Raw genomic sequence first — 13,514 nt, forward strand, 5'->3', positions numbered from 1 at the left:
ACCATCAAGGACAGCTCTCCACAGCGCACGATGGCGGCAACATGCTTCACCAACGGACTCCTAGGAGCATAAAGATGGTGTGAGAGCGAGCGATTAGCCGACAACAACTTCTAGTGGCGGCGCTTTCCACCGGATTTGAGGAAGGAGATGATGGCTCGACTTTGGCTAGCACGATCTTCAACAAGTACCACCAGTGCCATCGTGGATGCTAGCGAGGCGAAAACCACCTACGAAACCATACTAGTGGTTAAGTAAATGATTTTGTAAAGTTTAAGATCAACATCATCTGATTTTATAGTTCATGATTTTAAGTATACATCAGTCGATAGTTCATAGAGTTATGCAGATTTTTTTCTTCTTTTTATAGGGACGAAACAACTATCCAAGCCACACTATATGCCACATCCTGCAATTCTGAGTATCCTTCCATCCCAAGCAAGTGTTGTGTTTCCCATGTTACAGACTAGGGTTCGAAAATTCGTCGAAAACCACTCGAATATCACGAATATCGGCCAATTCGGCCCGCACCGTATTTAAAAATTGACTGGTTTTCGAATTTGAATTCAAAAAATCTAAAAATACTAGAGACAATTCTAAAATCTTATGTGATTTTTTTTTTCAAAAATAATGTCGTTTGAATCATATTTCATGAAGAGGAAGTTAAAAAAAAAAGAAAAATACTAAAATTGACCGTATGAACATGATGATTTGGTCCATCACATTAAGGAAAAGCTTAACATGCAAATACTTTTTTATAGGGCGTATTTTAAGAGGATCTTTAAAATTAGTTTCACTTTATTTAGAGTTTTATTAATTTCTTCATGATTTTTACGAAGTTCACGAGCATAAAGTGAATATGTTAAGAAACAACACTGTAATTAACTTTTTCATGTCTACCGTTATTTTTTCTACATAAATTGTAGTATAATTAAACTAATAAAAATAGTTTCACTAATTTTGGAGGTGTGATAGGTTACTTATGAATTAATCTAGTTGCAACACATTTACACAATCATGCATGTTACAATAACTATTTCATGAGTTCATGTATTTTTAAAAGACATAAGATCATGTAAGAAGACTAACCAAATTGGTTTCATGATTTTTGGATTAGCAAATAATTAACAATGCATTTAACTAGATTTAGCAAATACATTTTCTTATAGAAAATATTTGACTTTTTATGAGTATAATTTATCATGTAGATCATGTTACACAGAAACCAATAAAATTTGTTTCACTTGATTTAAAGCTCAAATGAATTAGTTATAGATTTTACAAGGTTATGTCATTTTTTTTTAAACCTCACCACAATTTAGGAAATTCGCTCAGTAAATCGGTAAAATCGAACGGTTTCGGACAAATCCATTTAAAATGTGTTCAATGTGGAAAATACGGCCAGTTTCCGATCTAAATCGAGCGGTTACTAAATATCGATTCGCTCGATTTTTTCTTTAATTTACAAATTTGATCGAGTAAATTTTAAACAAATTCTCACTGAATTTTAGACGGTTTTCACGATATTCGTGGATTCGCTGGGGTCCGGTTTTCCAATGTCAAACAAATTGGTGAACCCTGTTACAGACCCGGGAATTCGCCCTAAAATTTTTCTGACAAAAGGAATTCTTCGTATTAGCTTCTTTCAATTTCTCATGATCATTTAATAGTTCTACCAGAACACCAAACACGTCCACTCTTGCCAAGAGCAGAAAAAAGTTTGACATGACACTGCGAAATTCAAACTAGAGTAAGTGTACATTGCTTAAATGTTCGCAAAGAGAACAACATCTGAATCAAAAGTGAGATCTGAGGACTTTCATGATATTACGATGTTCAGCCATAGCTTGGTGTGCAAACTGAAGTGGGGAGACACAACATTTTATTAGCTCGAATCGCTGGGGTTCCCTCTTTCTCCGCTGCAGCAGTAGAAGTGAGGTAGCTTCACTCGGCCACAACACCTGCAAGGCACAAAAGAGTATCCAGTCATGCCTTTGAAGACATGTCAAACAGGGATGGGCAACTTGTGCACCCCGAAATGATGCTCATTAGTAGTCAAATGATGAAGTATTTTTCTGCGACAAAGTTCAGGAAATGGGCTCAAGAATAACAATATGAAGAGAACCGCGTGAAACAAACGGCAACAAAATTTGAAGATAACAAGACTGGGGACTGAAATGGGGTAATCACTTCCCAACTAAGTGGGGAGAACTGATATACCATGCTTAGTTACTCACAAACAAAACTGTTGCTAACTTGCTATAGGCAAGACAAATGCCAAGATCAAATGGTCTGCTATCAGAAACTCTGAATTTTGGAAGGTACATGGAACTTTGGGCTCCACTAAAACCTTAAATTTGTAGCTTTTGGTAGCAATACATTTTAGAGGGTGAGGATATTGCTAAAAGCTTAGCAGTCTACATTTTCTTCATCTGATCAGTAAAAATAGTTTTCCAAGTGACAACTAAAACTATCAGAAAATAGCATACTATTGTATCAGAAAAGGATTCATTGATAATACCATAATTACTTAGTATTTAGTACAAACAAGATTACCAAGAACAGACCAAATTAAAATAGAAACATTAGGAAATGTATCTTTTGAATGTACCTGCAACGGACAATCACTGGCACAGGCTTGAGCGCTTTGGGTCCATTCCTCAAACCCTTCTTGTATTTGGAGACCTGAAATGCATAGGAGTGTATGAGGGAATCTACCTACCATCATTGCCTACAAAAGGCAACAAGCACAAACAAAAGAACATTTTTCTCAAAACTCAAGTGCACAAGCGAAGCATCTGAGGAGATGAGATAATGCAGATTTAACAGGAAACAACATATACAGCAGGCCTAAATATGATGAATCCTGAGTGTTGGGGTATAGTACCATAGATTCATCTGCAGTTCTGAAAGGTAGTATAATTCAATAGTTTTACCCAAAAAACTCAGCCAAATTTACATATATGCAAACACTGAAACATGTTATATGATATAATCGATGCCTGAATTCAGCACACTTTCTGAAAACTTGTTCAGTTGTCTTTGTAAGACTGTATTTGTTATTTTGTTTCCCTGATTTATCACATTTGCTTAACAGCACGATGATGAGTTACAGATATGTTAACTTACCTCTCAAATCATCAGTCACATAATAAACACTTTATCAGGTTTGTTATTACAAACAAAACTAAGACTAATTCAGATTATCTAAAGTGCATGCGTTTGCAAAGCACCTCAAACTAACCTACCCCTAAAAACCCACTTAAGACGCTTTATGCTACAGCAGGATTAGCCTAAACACAAAACACTTCCTGGTCACCAGGCAACTCAACAAACATCTAGAGCGCACCGCACTACATTCCCAACACCAACCGCTATGAGTCAATCACTACGGCCGGACCACACCTATGTAAGTAACAAGCCGAACCACCGAATAGAAGGGGGAGAAGCGAAGACACCTTCTTCTTGGGGACGGCCATGAGCTCCATGGCGGCTCCGGCGGCGGCGCCGAGTCCGGGGACTACGAGCGACTGAGACTCGGGAAGAGGAGCGGGGGGAGGAGTCAGTAGCAGCGGAAGGCCAGAAGGAAGACGGGGCACCGCTGCCGCGGTCGCCGCTCGCCGGAGCCAACCGGCCGCCGCCATGGATCGCATTTGGGGTTCCTGGGGTTACGAGTGGGAGGGGACAGGGGAAGTTCTCGGAGCGGCGTGGGAGTGCTGCTGATCTGGCCGTCGATTTTAATCGGGAGGGTTAGATGAAGGAGGGGATTTATGCATACGTAAACGCCTTTAAAATACGTATCAGAAATTTACGCCTTGAAACTCCGCACAAAGCCAAGGTTAACTGAACTTCAGTGTACATCTGTTCAACATTTTAAATCAGAAACCCAAGTACCGAAGAACATAAAATGCAAAGTGGGAAATTGTTGCGTTTTCTTCCCGTATGTTAAGTACGTAACGAAGCAGCTAATCAACTCTGCTAAAAAGAGAAAGGAGACTAATCTTTACGCCGGTGTTGGTTTTTCCAACGAAAAACAAAAACATTCTTTCACAATCTGATCTAATGCGTTTCACCTTTTTTTCACACTCTCACCGTTCTTATGTTGCTACAAGCAGTTTTGAACCCTACCATTCTGAATTCCTTCATACTACCACACAATAAAAAGCACTAATAAAAACACATCAATAGTGAGCTGACATACAGTGACAAGCATGGACGGAGGCGGAGAGTAGTACAAGTAAATCTAGAACTGTAATAGATTTTGAGGACTTTTATAGACATTAAAACGAATGTCTGTGGTCTATTTCTTTGATTCGATGGTTTGAATTGATTACATAATACTTTTATTTTCACTGGTATCATTTTAAGTATAATTGGTATGATAGGGGTAGGATTAGAAAAAAATAATGGCACATTAGTAATTATGTGGATGTATTAGGTTAAACTTGACTTGAACTATTTGTTGTTGGTATACATTTATATAGTTTTTTTTGTCTGGCCATAACTCAGGCCGCCAGCCTCATCTCCCTGACGCACGCCGTCGGTCTCATCTCCGTGACCGATCCGGGTGGAGCATGCTGCCGGCCTCCTCTCCCCTATGCGTGCAGTCGACCTCCTTTATATGCAAGATCCGAGTGGAGACACCACCAACCTCCTATCCGCGCCCGATCCTGGTGTAGAGCGGTGCCGACCAACCTCCTATACACGTACGATGAGGTTGCCTCCCTTTCCTCATCGCACTCCCTACGGCTGGAGGTCTCCCTTTGGCCTGGCGTGGGCTACGTGGGGGCAACATCGCACCAGATGCCAGTCAGATAGAGGAGGGACCGGGGGATTCAGGTCGTAGCGCCATTCCTATTGATGGGCAGAGCGAGCTAGAGCAGATCGCGATGTGCAATTCCACCATGAAGGCTCGTGCCGACGTCCTTGGCTGTGTCCGCCTCGGCGGCGTCCAGGTGCACTACATGAGGTTGTCCCCTTATCACGGCGTCTGTGCTTGCGACATATTGTACGCCATCGACGCGCCAGTCTCTGACGACCACATCGGTGTATGGGACATCACCAGCATAGAGGGACTTGATGTGGTTGGCGGCGCAACGGTGGACGTTGATGAGTTCGTGGCGTTCGCCATCGCCGCGGGGGGTCAACATGTCTTGTTCCTCAACGCAGCAGCATGACATGAAGGCAGGGGCGCATGGATAGCTGACATCGAGAACCTCTTCGATTCCATCTCTCCGGTGGTCAAGGCCGACATGCGGTACAAACACAACGTCAACGGAGGGGCCTCTTTGAAAGCGGGATCCCAATTAGAAGAACACAAAGACCTATTTACCTCTAAAGGTCATTAGATCTAATTTTATGAATAATAATTTCATTACAAAAATACCCTTTAAATAGATGGTTGGATTTCAACTATGTTTCTCTCACTTACCGGTATGAGGTGAGAGAAAAAGAAAAGCACACATGCCACGGTTCCCTACCTTCACGGCACCATCGACGCGACGCATCTATCTCACCTCCCTCCCCAGCTCATGCCCGACTCGACTCTTCCCTCCCAATTAGCAAATCAATTTTCCTCTAACTCTAATCCTAATCTGGTTGGCTGGCTCAAGGCGGGTAGGTGCGCAGCACCAAGCAGGCAAGCGCCCAGGCAGCCGGCGCCGCGGCTGGGCACGTCTGCACGGCTGCACGGGTAGCCAGTAAGCAGCAGCTAGAACCCGACAGGTTGTCGTGCTAGAGGAAGACTGGAGGGAGTACATCGCCGTCTGCTCCCGCATCATCGACGGCGTCGCGGCTAGCGACGATTGCCGCGTCCACTGCTCCGCGCTCGCGCACCGCGCCGACGCCCGAGCCCGCCTCGGCGACGCCCCCGGCGCGCTCGCTGACTGCGACGCCGCGCTGGCGGAGGACCCGGCCCACCCCGGCGCGCTGCTCTCCAAGGGCGCGCTCCAAGGGCGCTGCTCTCCAAGGGCAGCGGCGCGGACGTGGCTTCGGAGCTCGTCGAGCAGTGCAGGTGCCTGGAGGCGCAGGCGAGGAGCGGGGCGGTGGACCTGTCGGAGTGGGTTCTCGCGGGGTTTCCTGGGAAGTGCCCGGATCTCGCGGAGTACGTCGTGTTGGAAATAATCTTAACTAGTTGTGTTTTAGTTTATTTTGTGTTAGTTTCATGAGTCAGTACCTGCGTGCGTTGCATGTATTAGTGGGTTAGCTAGTTAGTTAGGACGTGTATCTGTTGCATGTACGGGTTAGTGGAGCAAATCAATAGCTGTTAGCTTGGTGCGTGGCGTGAGACTCGGGAAGGTTCCGAGTAGTGTGGATCGTGGAGTGCGTGCAGCTTGAGACCCGGGCAGGTTGTTGCCTGTACGTGTGCATATAAGTCACCGTGTGCTTGTTTGTTTGTTGAGCAAGTGAATATAGAAAAAAGAAAAGGGTGTTCGTCGCTGGCAAATCTGTGTGTGTTAGCTTCTCTACAGTACCGCTTACTAGCAACTCTTGTATTTGCGTGTGTCCTCTGAGCAGCGTGAGTTTCTACCTGCTGCGTCTAGTGCCACGTGAGATCGCGTCCCTGGTCGCTCAAGTCGTAGGAGGCAGCTCCAACACGTCAGGCCGGTGGAGGTGCGACGGTCTGCGCACGGCGGCGGAGGGGTTTTCGCGTTGAAGAACATCGAGGCTGGGGCTACTCTGATGGTCGCCAAGGCGGTGGCTATTGGGAGAGGGGTGCTTCCGGACGCGGCCGATAGCGGCGAGAAGATGGTGGTGTGGAAGGAATTGGTCGACAAGGTGCTCGACGCAGTCGAGAAGTGCCCGAGGACGGTGGCTCTGATCTATACTTTGTCCACCGGCGAGGAGCGACAAGACGACCTTGCCATCCCGGACATGGCATTGTTTAGGAAAGAAACCGAGGATCTCAGTCTCGATGACGGGGCCAACATGGTGAGAGAGACGGGGACACATGAGGTTCTTGATGTGGACATGATCTTGAAGGTGCTCGACGTGAACTGCTTGACCGAGGATGCGCCGTTCGCCAATCTGCTTGGCAAAAATGGTGTCGTCAACTGCGGCGTGGGTCTCTGGGCCTTGCCGTCTTTTATCAACCATTCTTGCCACCCCAATGCCCGGCGCACTCACGTCGGAGACCATGCCATTGTCCACGCGTCCAGGGACATCAAAGCCGGGGGAGGAGGTCACATTCCCCTACCTCGATGTGCTTGTGCCGGTGGCCGGTGGGCAAGCGCAGAGAGGCAGCGAGGGCATGGGGATTCGAATGCCGGTGTGACCGGTGCAGGTTCTTAAGCAGGAACTCGTGAAATCAGATAACGATTTGGCTAACGGAGGAGACATGGGAGCACTGGTGGTGCGGCTGGAGGATAAGATGAGGAAGTCCATGGTGAAGGAGAGGCGAAAGGCGTTCTTGCGTGCCTCATTCTGGAACGCGTATTCCGCTTTGTTTGATTCCGATAAGCTGGTGAGGAAGTGAGGGAGGCGGGTTCCCGGCGAGGCCCTTCTAGCAGAGAGCGTCGTTGACGCGGTCGGTGGGAATGAGAGCGTGCTGAGGGCAATGCTGAAGGGTGCCAAGGATGAAAATGGCTGCGGCAACCGGCTAGAGGTAGAAGACAAGGTGGTGAGGATTGAGAGGGTTACCTGTGGCAAGGTAGTGAAGAGGCACGCAATGAGAACTCTCTTCGGACTTAGATTCGATGCCAACAACAACAATAGCCTCTAGATTTTGATCTTTGCTATATTCGATTTATTCATTAGGTAGTAACTTTCGATAGGCTTATGCCACAACAGACGAGGATTCATTCAGCAAATATTCTGGTTTGCGCGACGTTTGTAATAAGTAAGCAAGAATCAAGATAATCCCTGAGAGCTCTATTTTCATGCTTTCTTGATCTTGGTTTCAGAATATTCTTTCAGTGTTAACATGAATTCTCCCCCTTTTTATCCGTATAATTTTTAAGTGATATGATGTTCTTTAAATTCCACTATTATTATTTTTAGGATTGGCAATACATTGTTGAGTGTTTCTTTTTTTCGAAGAACCTTCGAAAAGAGCTTGTAATTTCTGTAATTCACTGAATAGACTTACCTAGTTTATGAGAAAAATCAGGTCTAGAAATCTTACAACCAAATGGTTGGAACGGCCGTCAAGGATGACACACCACCACACACCAACGACTTACAAACAGCAAAAGCTAATATGAGCCATACTTGCCAAGCTTGTCGAAGTGACAAAGTAGCTATGACTTCCCACGGTAGACAACAACCTCTAACTCTGCGACGCCACACCCAAACACACAACAACTAACAAGGCACCCACAAGAGGGAGTCTGTCGTGTGTCATCATTGCCAAGCTTTATCGTACCCCACGATGAAATAATTCTAACTTCACACAACAAACAACCCCTCCTCATACACATGCTAGCCGACCACTACGAAGCAAGAGGTAGCTCTGAGGGGTAGAGGCCTCGCCGAATGACCTAGGCCTGCGACAGACCAGGAACCATATGCGGTGCGGGATCTCCAAGGCGACAACTTCAAGAAGGTAGCGACGCTGGAGGCATCGCTGTCGCCCATCCAGGAATTGGACATAGTTTTTACCTGGAGAGTCATGTAAGCGAGGGAGGCACCACGACTACACCCCCATGGGAGGAAGTGGCGCCAAAAATGTCGTTGTAGCCGACACTAGCGAACTACCGGGTGAAGCTTTCGTCCAGAGCCTCCCCACTCCCCACGCCAAGAAGAACCGTGGCCTGCCATTGCCGGCCTGACGCCCACACAAGGACGCACGGAGTCCTAATGCCTAGCACATAGCACCACGACAAGGCACCACACCAATGCACCGTGGCAACACCACGGCGAAGACCAACTGAGCAACCACTAACGGAGTTGCCACGCCGACATCGGAACCACACCGCTGACACCGGGAGCACGCCGCCATGAGCCACATTGATGCCCGATCCCACCAGATCTGAGCGGATCCTATTAGATCCACCCCTCTCGAACTCCCCTGCCGCAGCAGAGGTCATCCCTGACATCATCTCCACTAGCCACCACGCTGAAACACCGTCACCGCCCACCCCCTTCCTGCGTGCACCTGGACGCCGCCGCCAACGGCTACTGCACCGGTCTCCATCGCCACCCGCGTGGAGGCCATCAATCGAAACATCTGCCCTAACCCAGGGCCATCCCCGCAGATCCGCCGCAGCCACCTCACGACCAACCCCACACTGACGTCTGATAGCCCAGAAGGGAATGCCCCGTCGTCGCCATCCTTGTGGCCACGTGGGCATCTGGCGGCACGCTTGGGCTGTAGCGAGGTGGGGGAGTGACGGCGGCGCTAGCGTCAGGGGCCGCCCGAGCTGCCCTCTGGAGCGACGCCTTGTTAAGTGTTTCAGCAATTGCATGGCTAGACTTCACTGGTTTGTTTCTGTGAGAGGTTTTATATAGAAGGTAACCACTTCATCTAGTATTTTATTCAAATGAGCGAGAAAAACAACCACCTTGGGCTCACAATTTCTTCTTTGAAGATGTCCTATTGCACTGTAACTGTCGTGTAGGATCAAGGACTATCACTGTGCCTTAATTAAGGCACCATATGCAGAAAATTCAGAAACTTTGATTCCGGTTGGTTCAGTTTGAAGCCAAACCGATGGATCATAACAATGGATACAAATCTGACAGCAGAAATTGGATACCCTTCATGAAATGCATCATCTGTATATAAAATTGACTCATTTCTTGGTGGAGAGATCACAAAAAGGGTACAAACTCTGAGTCCCAACTTCTCCGGGAGTTAGGTTAGGGACGCCATATGAATGAAACAATCTTAATTTTCGGTCACACCAAGATTGTCTCAAGGTTGGTAACTGTAGTGTCCAATATATCACCTACCTAAGCCACTCAAAGCTACATAGCATCTCTTGTAGATTGAACCCTTCATCAAGAGAACCATGGAAGAAGCTCATCATGCCATGTCGGCGACGCCGTTCTTCCCACCAATAGGACTCCACAAGTACATCGCAATCTTCCTCGTTTTTCTCTCATGGATCCTGGTCCACAAGTGGAGCCTGAGGAAGCAGAAAGGTCCTAGATCATGGCCAGTCATCGGCGCAACGGTGGAGCAGCTGAATAACTACCACAGGATGCATGACTGGCTTGTGGAGTACCTGTCGAAGCACAGGACGGTGACCGTCGACATGCCGTTCACTTCCTACACCTACATCGCGGACCCGGTGAACGTTGAGCATGTCCTCAAGACCAATTTCACCAATTACCCCAAGGTAAATGAACTGAACCCATTATTCTTCAGTCTTCTGTAATACCACGCCAAGGTTCAGTACTGAAAACTGATTCAAATGTCTGAATACTGTGTAGGGGGACGTGTACAGGTCCTACATGCACGTGCTGCTCGGCGATGGCATATTCAACGCCGACGGCGAGTTGTGGAGGAAGCAAAGGAAGACGGCGAGCTTCGAGTTTGCCTCCAAGAATCTGAGAGATTTCAGCGCCATTGTGTTCAGAGAGTACTCCCTGAAGCTGTCAAGCATACTGAGCCAAGCATCCAAGGCAGGCAAAATTGTGGACATGCAGGTGAATCACTCCTCCCTTGCCAACTTGAGCATTTCGTGGAGCCTCATTGTGATCAACGCTTTAACGCAAGAATTATTTGCAATTCAGGAATTGTTCATGAGGATGACTCTGGACTCGATCTGCAAGGTTGGGTTCGGGGTTGAGATCGGCACGCTGTCGCCGGATCTCCCCGAGAACAGCTTCGCCCAAGCGTTCGATGCCGCCAACATCATCGTCACGCTGCGGTTCATCGACCCGCTGTGGCGCCTGAAGAGGTCCTTGCACGTCGGCTCAGAGGCCCTCCTGCAACAGAGCATCAAGCTCGTGGACGAGTTCACCTATAGCGTGATCCGCCGGAGGAAGGCCGAGATCGTCGAGGCCCGGGCCAGTGGCAAGCAAGAGAAGGTGCGTAATCGCTTAGCTTTCATGTCACTCTCTCGATTCATAAAGTGTTGCGATGGATGGACGTGACCGATGTGCGAGGGCAATGAGCAGATCAAGCATGACATCTTGTCGCGGTTCATCGAGCTGGGCGAGGCCGGCGGCGACGGCAGAGACTTCGTGGACGACAAGAGCCTCCGGGACGTGGTACTCAACTTCGTGATCGCCGGGCGGGACACGACGGCGACGACGCTGTCGTGGTTCACGTACATGGCCATGTCGCACCCGGACGTGGCCGAGAAGCTACGCCGCGAGCTGACCGCGTTCGAGGCGGAGCGCGCGCGCGAGGAGGGCGTCGCGCTGGTGCCCTGCGGCCCCGACGCCGACGACGAGTCGTTCGCGGCCCGCGTGGCGCAGTTCGCGAGCCTCCTGAGCTACGACAGCCTCGGGAAGCTGGTGTACCTCCACGCCTGCGTCACCGAGACGCTCCGCCTCTACCCCGCCGTCCCTCAGGTGAGCACGACTTCCGATGCAACACAAAGAACGTGCGTGCCTGCATTGGCGCTGCACTGACGACACGTATATGAGCACGACTTGCAATGCAGGACCCGAAGGGGATCCTGGAGGACGACGTGCTTCCGGACGGGACGAAGGTAAAGGCCGGCGGGATGGTGACGTACGTGCCCTACTCGATGGGGCGGATGGAGTACAACTGGGGCGCCGACGCGGCGAGCTTTCGGCCCGAGCGGTGGATCAACGACGATGGCGCGTTCCGGAACGCGTCGCCGTTCAAGTTCACGGCGTTCCAGGCGGGGCCAAGGATCTGCCTGGGCAAGGACTCGGCGTACCTGCAGATGAAGATGGCGCTGGCTATCCTGTGCCGCTTCTACAGATTCCAGCTGCTGGAGGGACACCCCGTCACGTACCGCATGATGACCATCCTCTCAATGGCGCACGGCCTCAAGGTCCGCGTCTCCAGGGCCGCCTGATTCCATGGTCTGATCGGATCATAGATGGTGTAATCTTTGTGGTCTCGGGCCGTTTAACCATCTAAGTCAATGACTTGTGGGTTAGAATGTTAAATAAGTGAAACCACTCCTTAACAGTGGGAAAAAATTTAATTAACCTACCTATCTCATTGCGATCGGTCAAGCTGCCCGAGTACAGTCCAACTTGAGGACAGAGAAACTCTTCCACCCACAAAATTATCAGGCAAAAATTAAAGGAAACCATATTTCCAAACAAATTAAAACCACCAGAACTGAAAGGACTAACTGCATGAACATAGGCAAATTATGCATAAGTGAATTCTCGAGTATTTATTTCTGATAATATATCCGAAAAATAACAGGGTTACCTTCATAGATCATAGATCGAACATAAAGTGAGGTACACATGATGTATACAATTTCAGATCTCTGATTGGAGTAATACTCTACGTCCTGTGTAGATGATTATGTATATGTATTCACCTGAGTACAGACACTGTTGCTAACATATTATAAGGAGTAGATCGGATTTAATCTAACATAAGGTTAAAGTCATCGAGTTCCTCCTATGTCAAGATCATGATGTTTGTCTCGAGTAGCCGAAAAAAAAAGCCTCTCCTAGGGGATCTGGGTCCCCGCCTGATATAGGGGTAATGTATCACCTCCTATTTATCTGTAATCGATAGGGAGTTCTTCTTATCGTCTAAGTATATAAATTTGTTATGGATACTAGTCTTCTTGAGTTAGGTAAGCAATCAAGATCTTCCTAGTATATATCTTCTAGATTCTAGGAGTATCAGATACCACAGATTCGATTCCGTAATATCAAAGTTGTTAAGTATGCACACGGTATACCCTATTCGTATATGTTATACTCCTTATGAGTATATGTCCTATAGTTAGATATTCAATAGTAGCCCCCTAACTCTACTCAGTAGGGAGGATTTCTGCAAGTGCCTAATCGAGTACCGCCAAGTTCAAGCCTGGTCGAGTAAGGTAGACGAACTTACAAATGAAAGAATCGAATAAGAAAACGCTATGCTCCGAGCATCGAGAAACACTTTTGGGTTGAACATCCTGTTGTTATCCGCACTCGAGGCTCGATAAGGGACAGTAGTATCGACTTATCGACATCTATCTTTGAGTAGAGTTAAAAAAAACTTTCAAAATTTGAAACAACGAGTATATGTGCATTAAATGCGACCAAACGGGCGTTCAGAGATTCACACGACGCCATCATCCTGTCTTTCACATCGATCAAAGCGCCACAATTTTTGTTCGAAGCGTAAACGATTTTCGAGTCTCACCTTGAGGCAAGACCTATTTAATTATCTAAGGGGAGAGCTCCATTGTCTTATCCCTGTTGCCTCCTCTATAGTTTCGCCCTTCGAACTCAACAACCATTGTTTGCATCCTACTCAAGAACTTCACCTTTCTCCTTGGATCTTATGGCGGAAACCCCCGATTGTATGACTTTGCATTTAGGGGTGCTTCACAACTATCTCCTACAAGCTAAGGCATTTAGAAGATTTCGCCTTCTTTCGTTGTTTCTGCACCTCATGGCGTGAAATGTGTAGG

The 13,514-nt window shown here is 47.6% G+C and overlaps 2 protein-coding genes and 1 pseudogene across 2 annotated transcripts; 2 read left to right on the forward strand and 1 right to left on the reverse strand.

Annotated features, from left to right (window-relative positions):
* Positions 1 to 1,705: 1,705 nt before the first annotated feature.
* Positions 1,706 to 3,721, reverse strand: LOC133916841 (uncharacterized). Its single transcript, XM_062360702.1, has 3 exons — positions 3,456 to 3,721; positions 2,609 to 2,682; positions 1,706 to 1,958 (listed from the first exon to the last, which is right to left on the reverse strand). Exons 1-3 carry the CDS (start codon positions 3,648 to 3,650, stop codon positions 1,883 to 1,885), a joined length of 345 nt encoding a protein of 114 aa, XP_062216686.1. The 5' UTR covers positions 3,651 to 3,721; the 3' UTR covers positions 1,706 to 1,882.
* A 1,165-nt stretch (positions 3,722 to 4,886) lies between these two features.
* LOC133914856 (uncharacterized) lies at positions 4,887 to 7,717 on the forward strand (annotated as a pseudogene).
* Positions 7,718 to 10,124: 2,407 nt separating this feature from the next.
* On the forward strand, positions 10,125 to 11,936 carry LOC133914491 (cytochrome P450 704B1). The gene is made up of 5 exons (XM_062357592.1): positions 10,125 to 10,277; positions 10,372 to 10,587; positions 10,675 to 10,971; positions 11,050 to 11,460; positions 11,553 to 11,936. The coding sequence occupies exons 1-5, from the start codon at positions 10,140 to 10,142 to the stop codon at positions 11,934 to 11,936; spliced, it is 1,446 nt and encodes a 481-aa protein (XP_062213576.1). The 5' UTR covers positions 10,125 to 10,139.
* The last annotated feature ends 1,578 nt before the right edge of the window (positions 11,937 to 13,514 follow it).

The sequence above is a fragment of the Phragmites australis genome, chromosome 4 (assembly GCF_958298935.1).
Source record: "Phragmites australis chromosome 4, lpPhrAust1.1, whole genome shotgun sequence".
Taxonomy (NCBI): Eukaryota; Viridiplantae; Streptophyta; class Magnoliopsida; order Poales; family Poaceae; genus Phragmites; species Phragmites australis.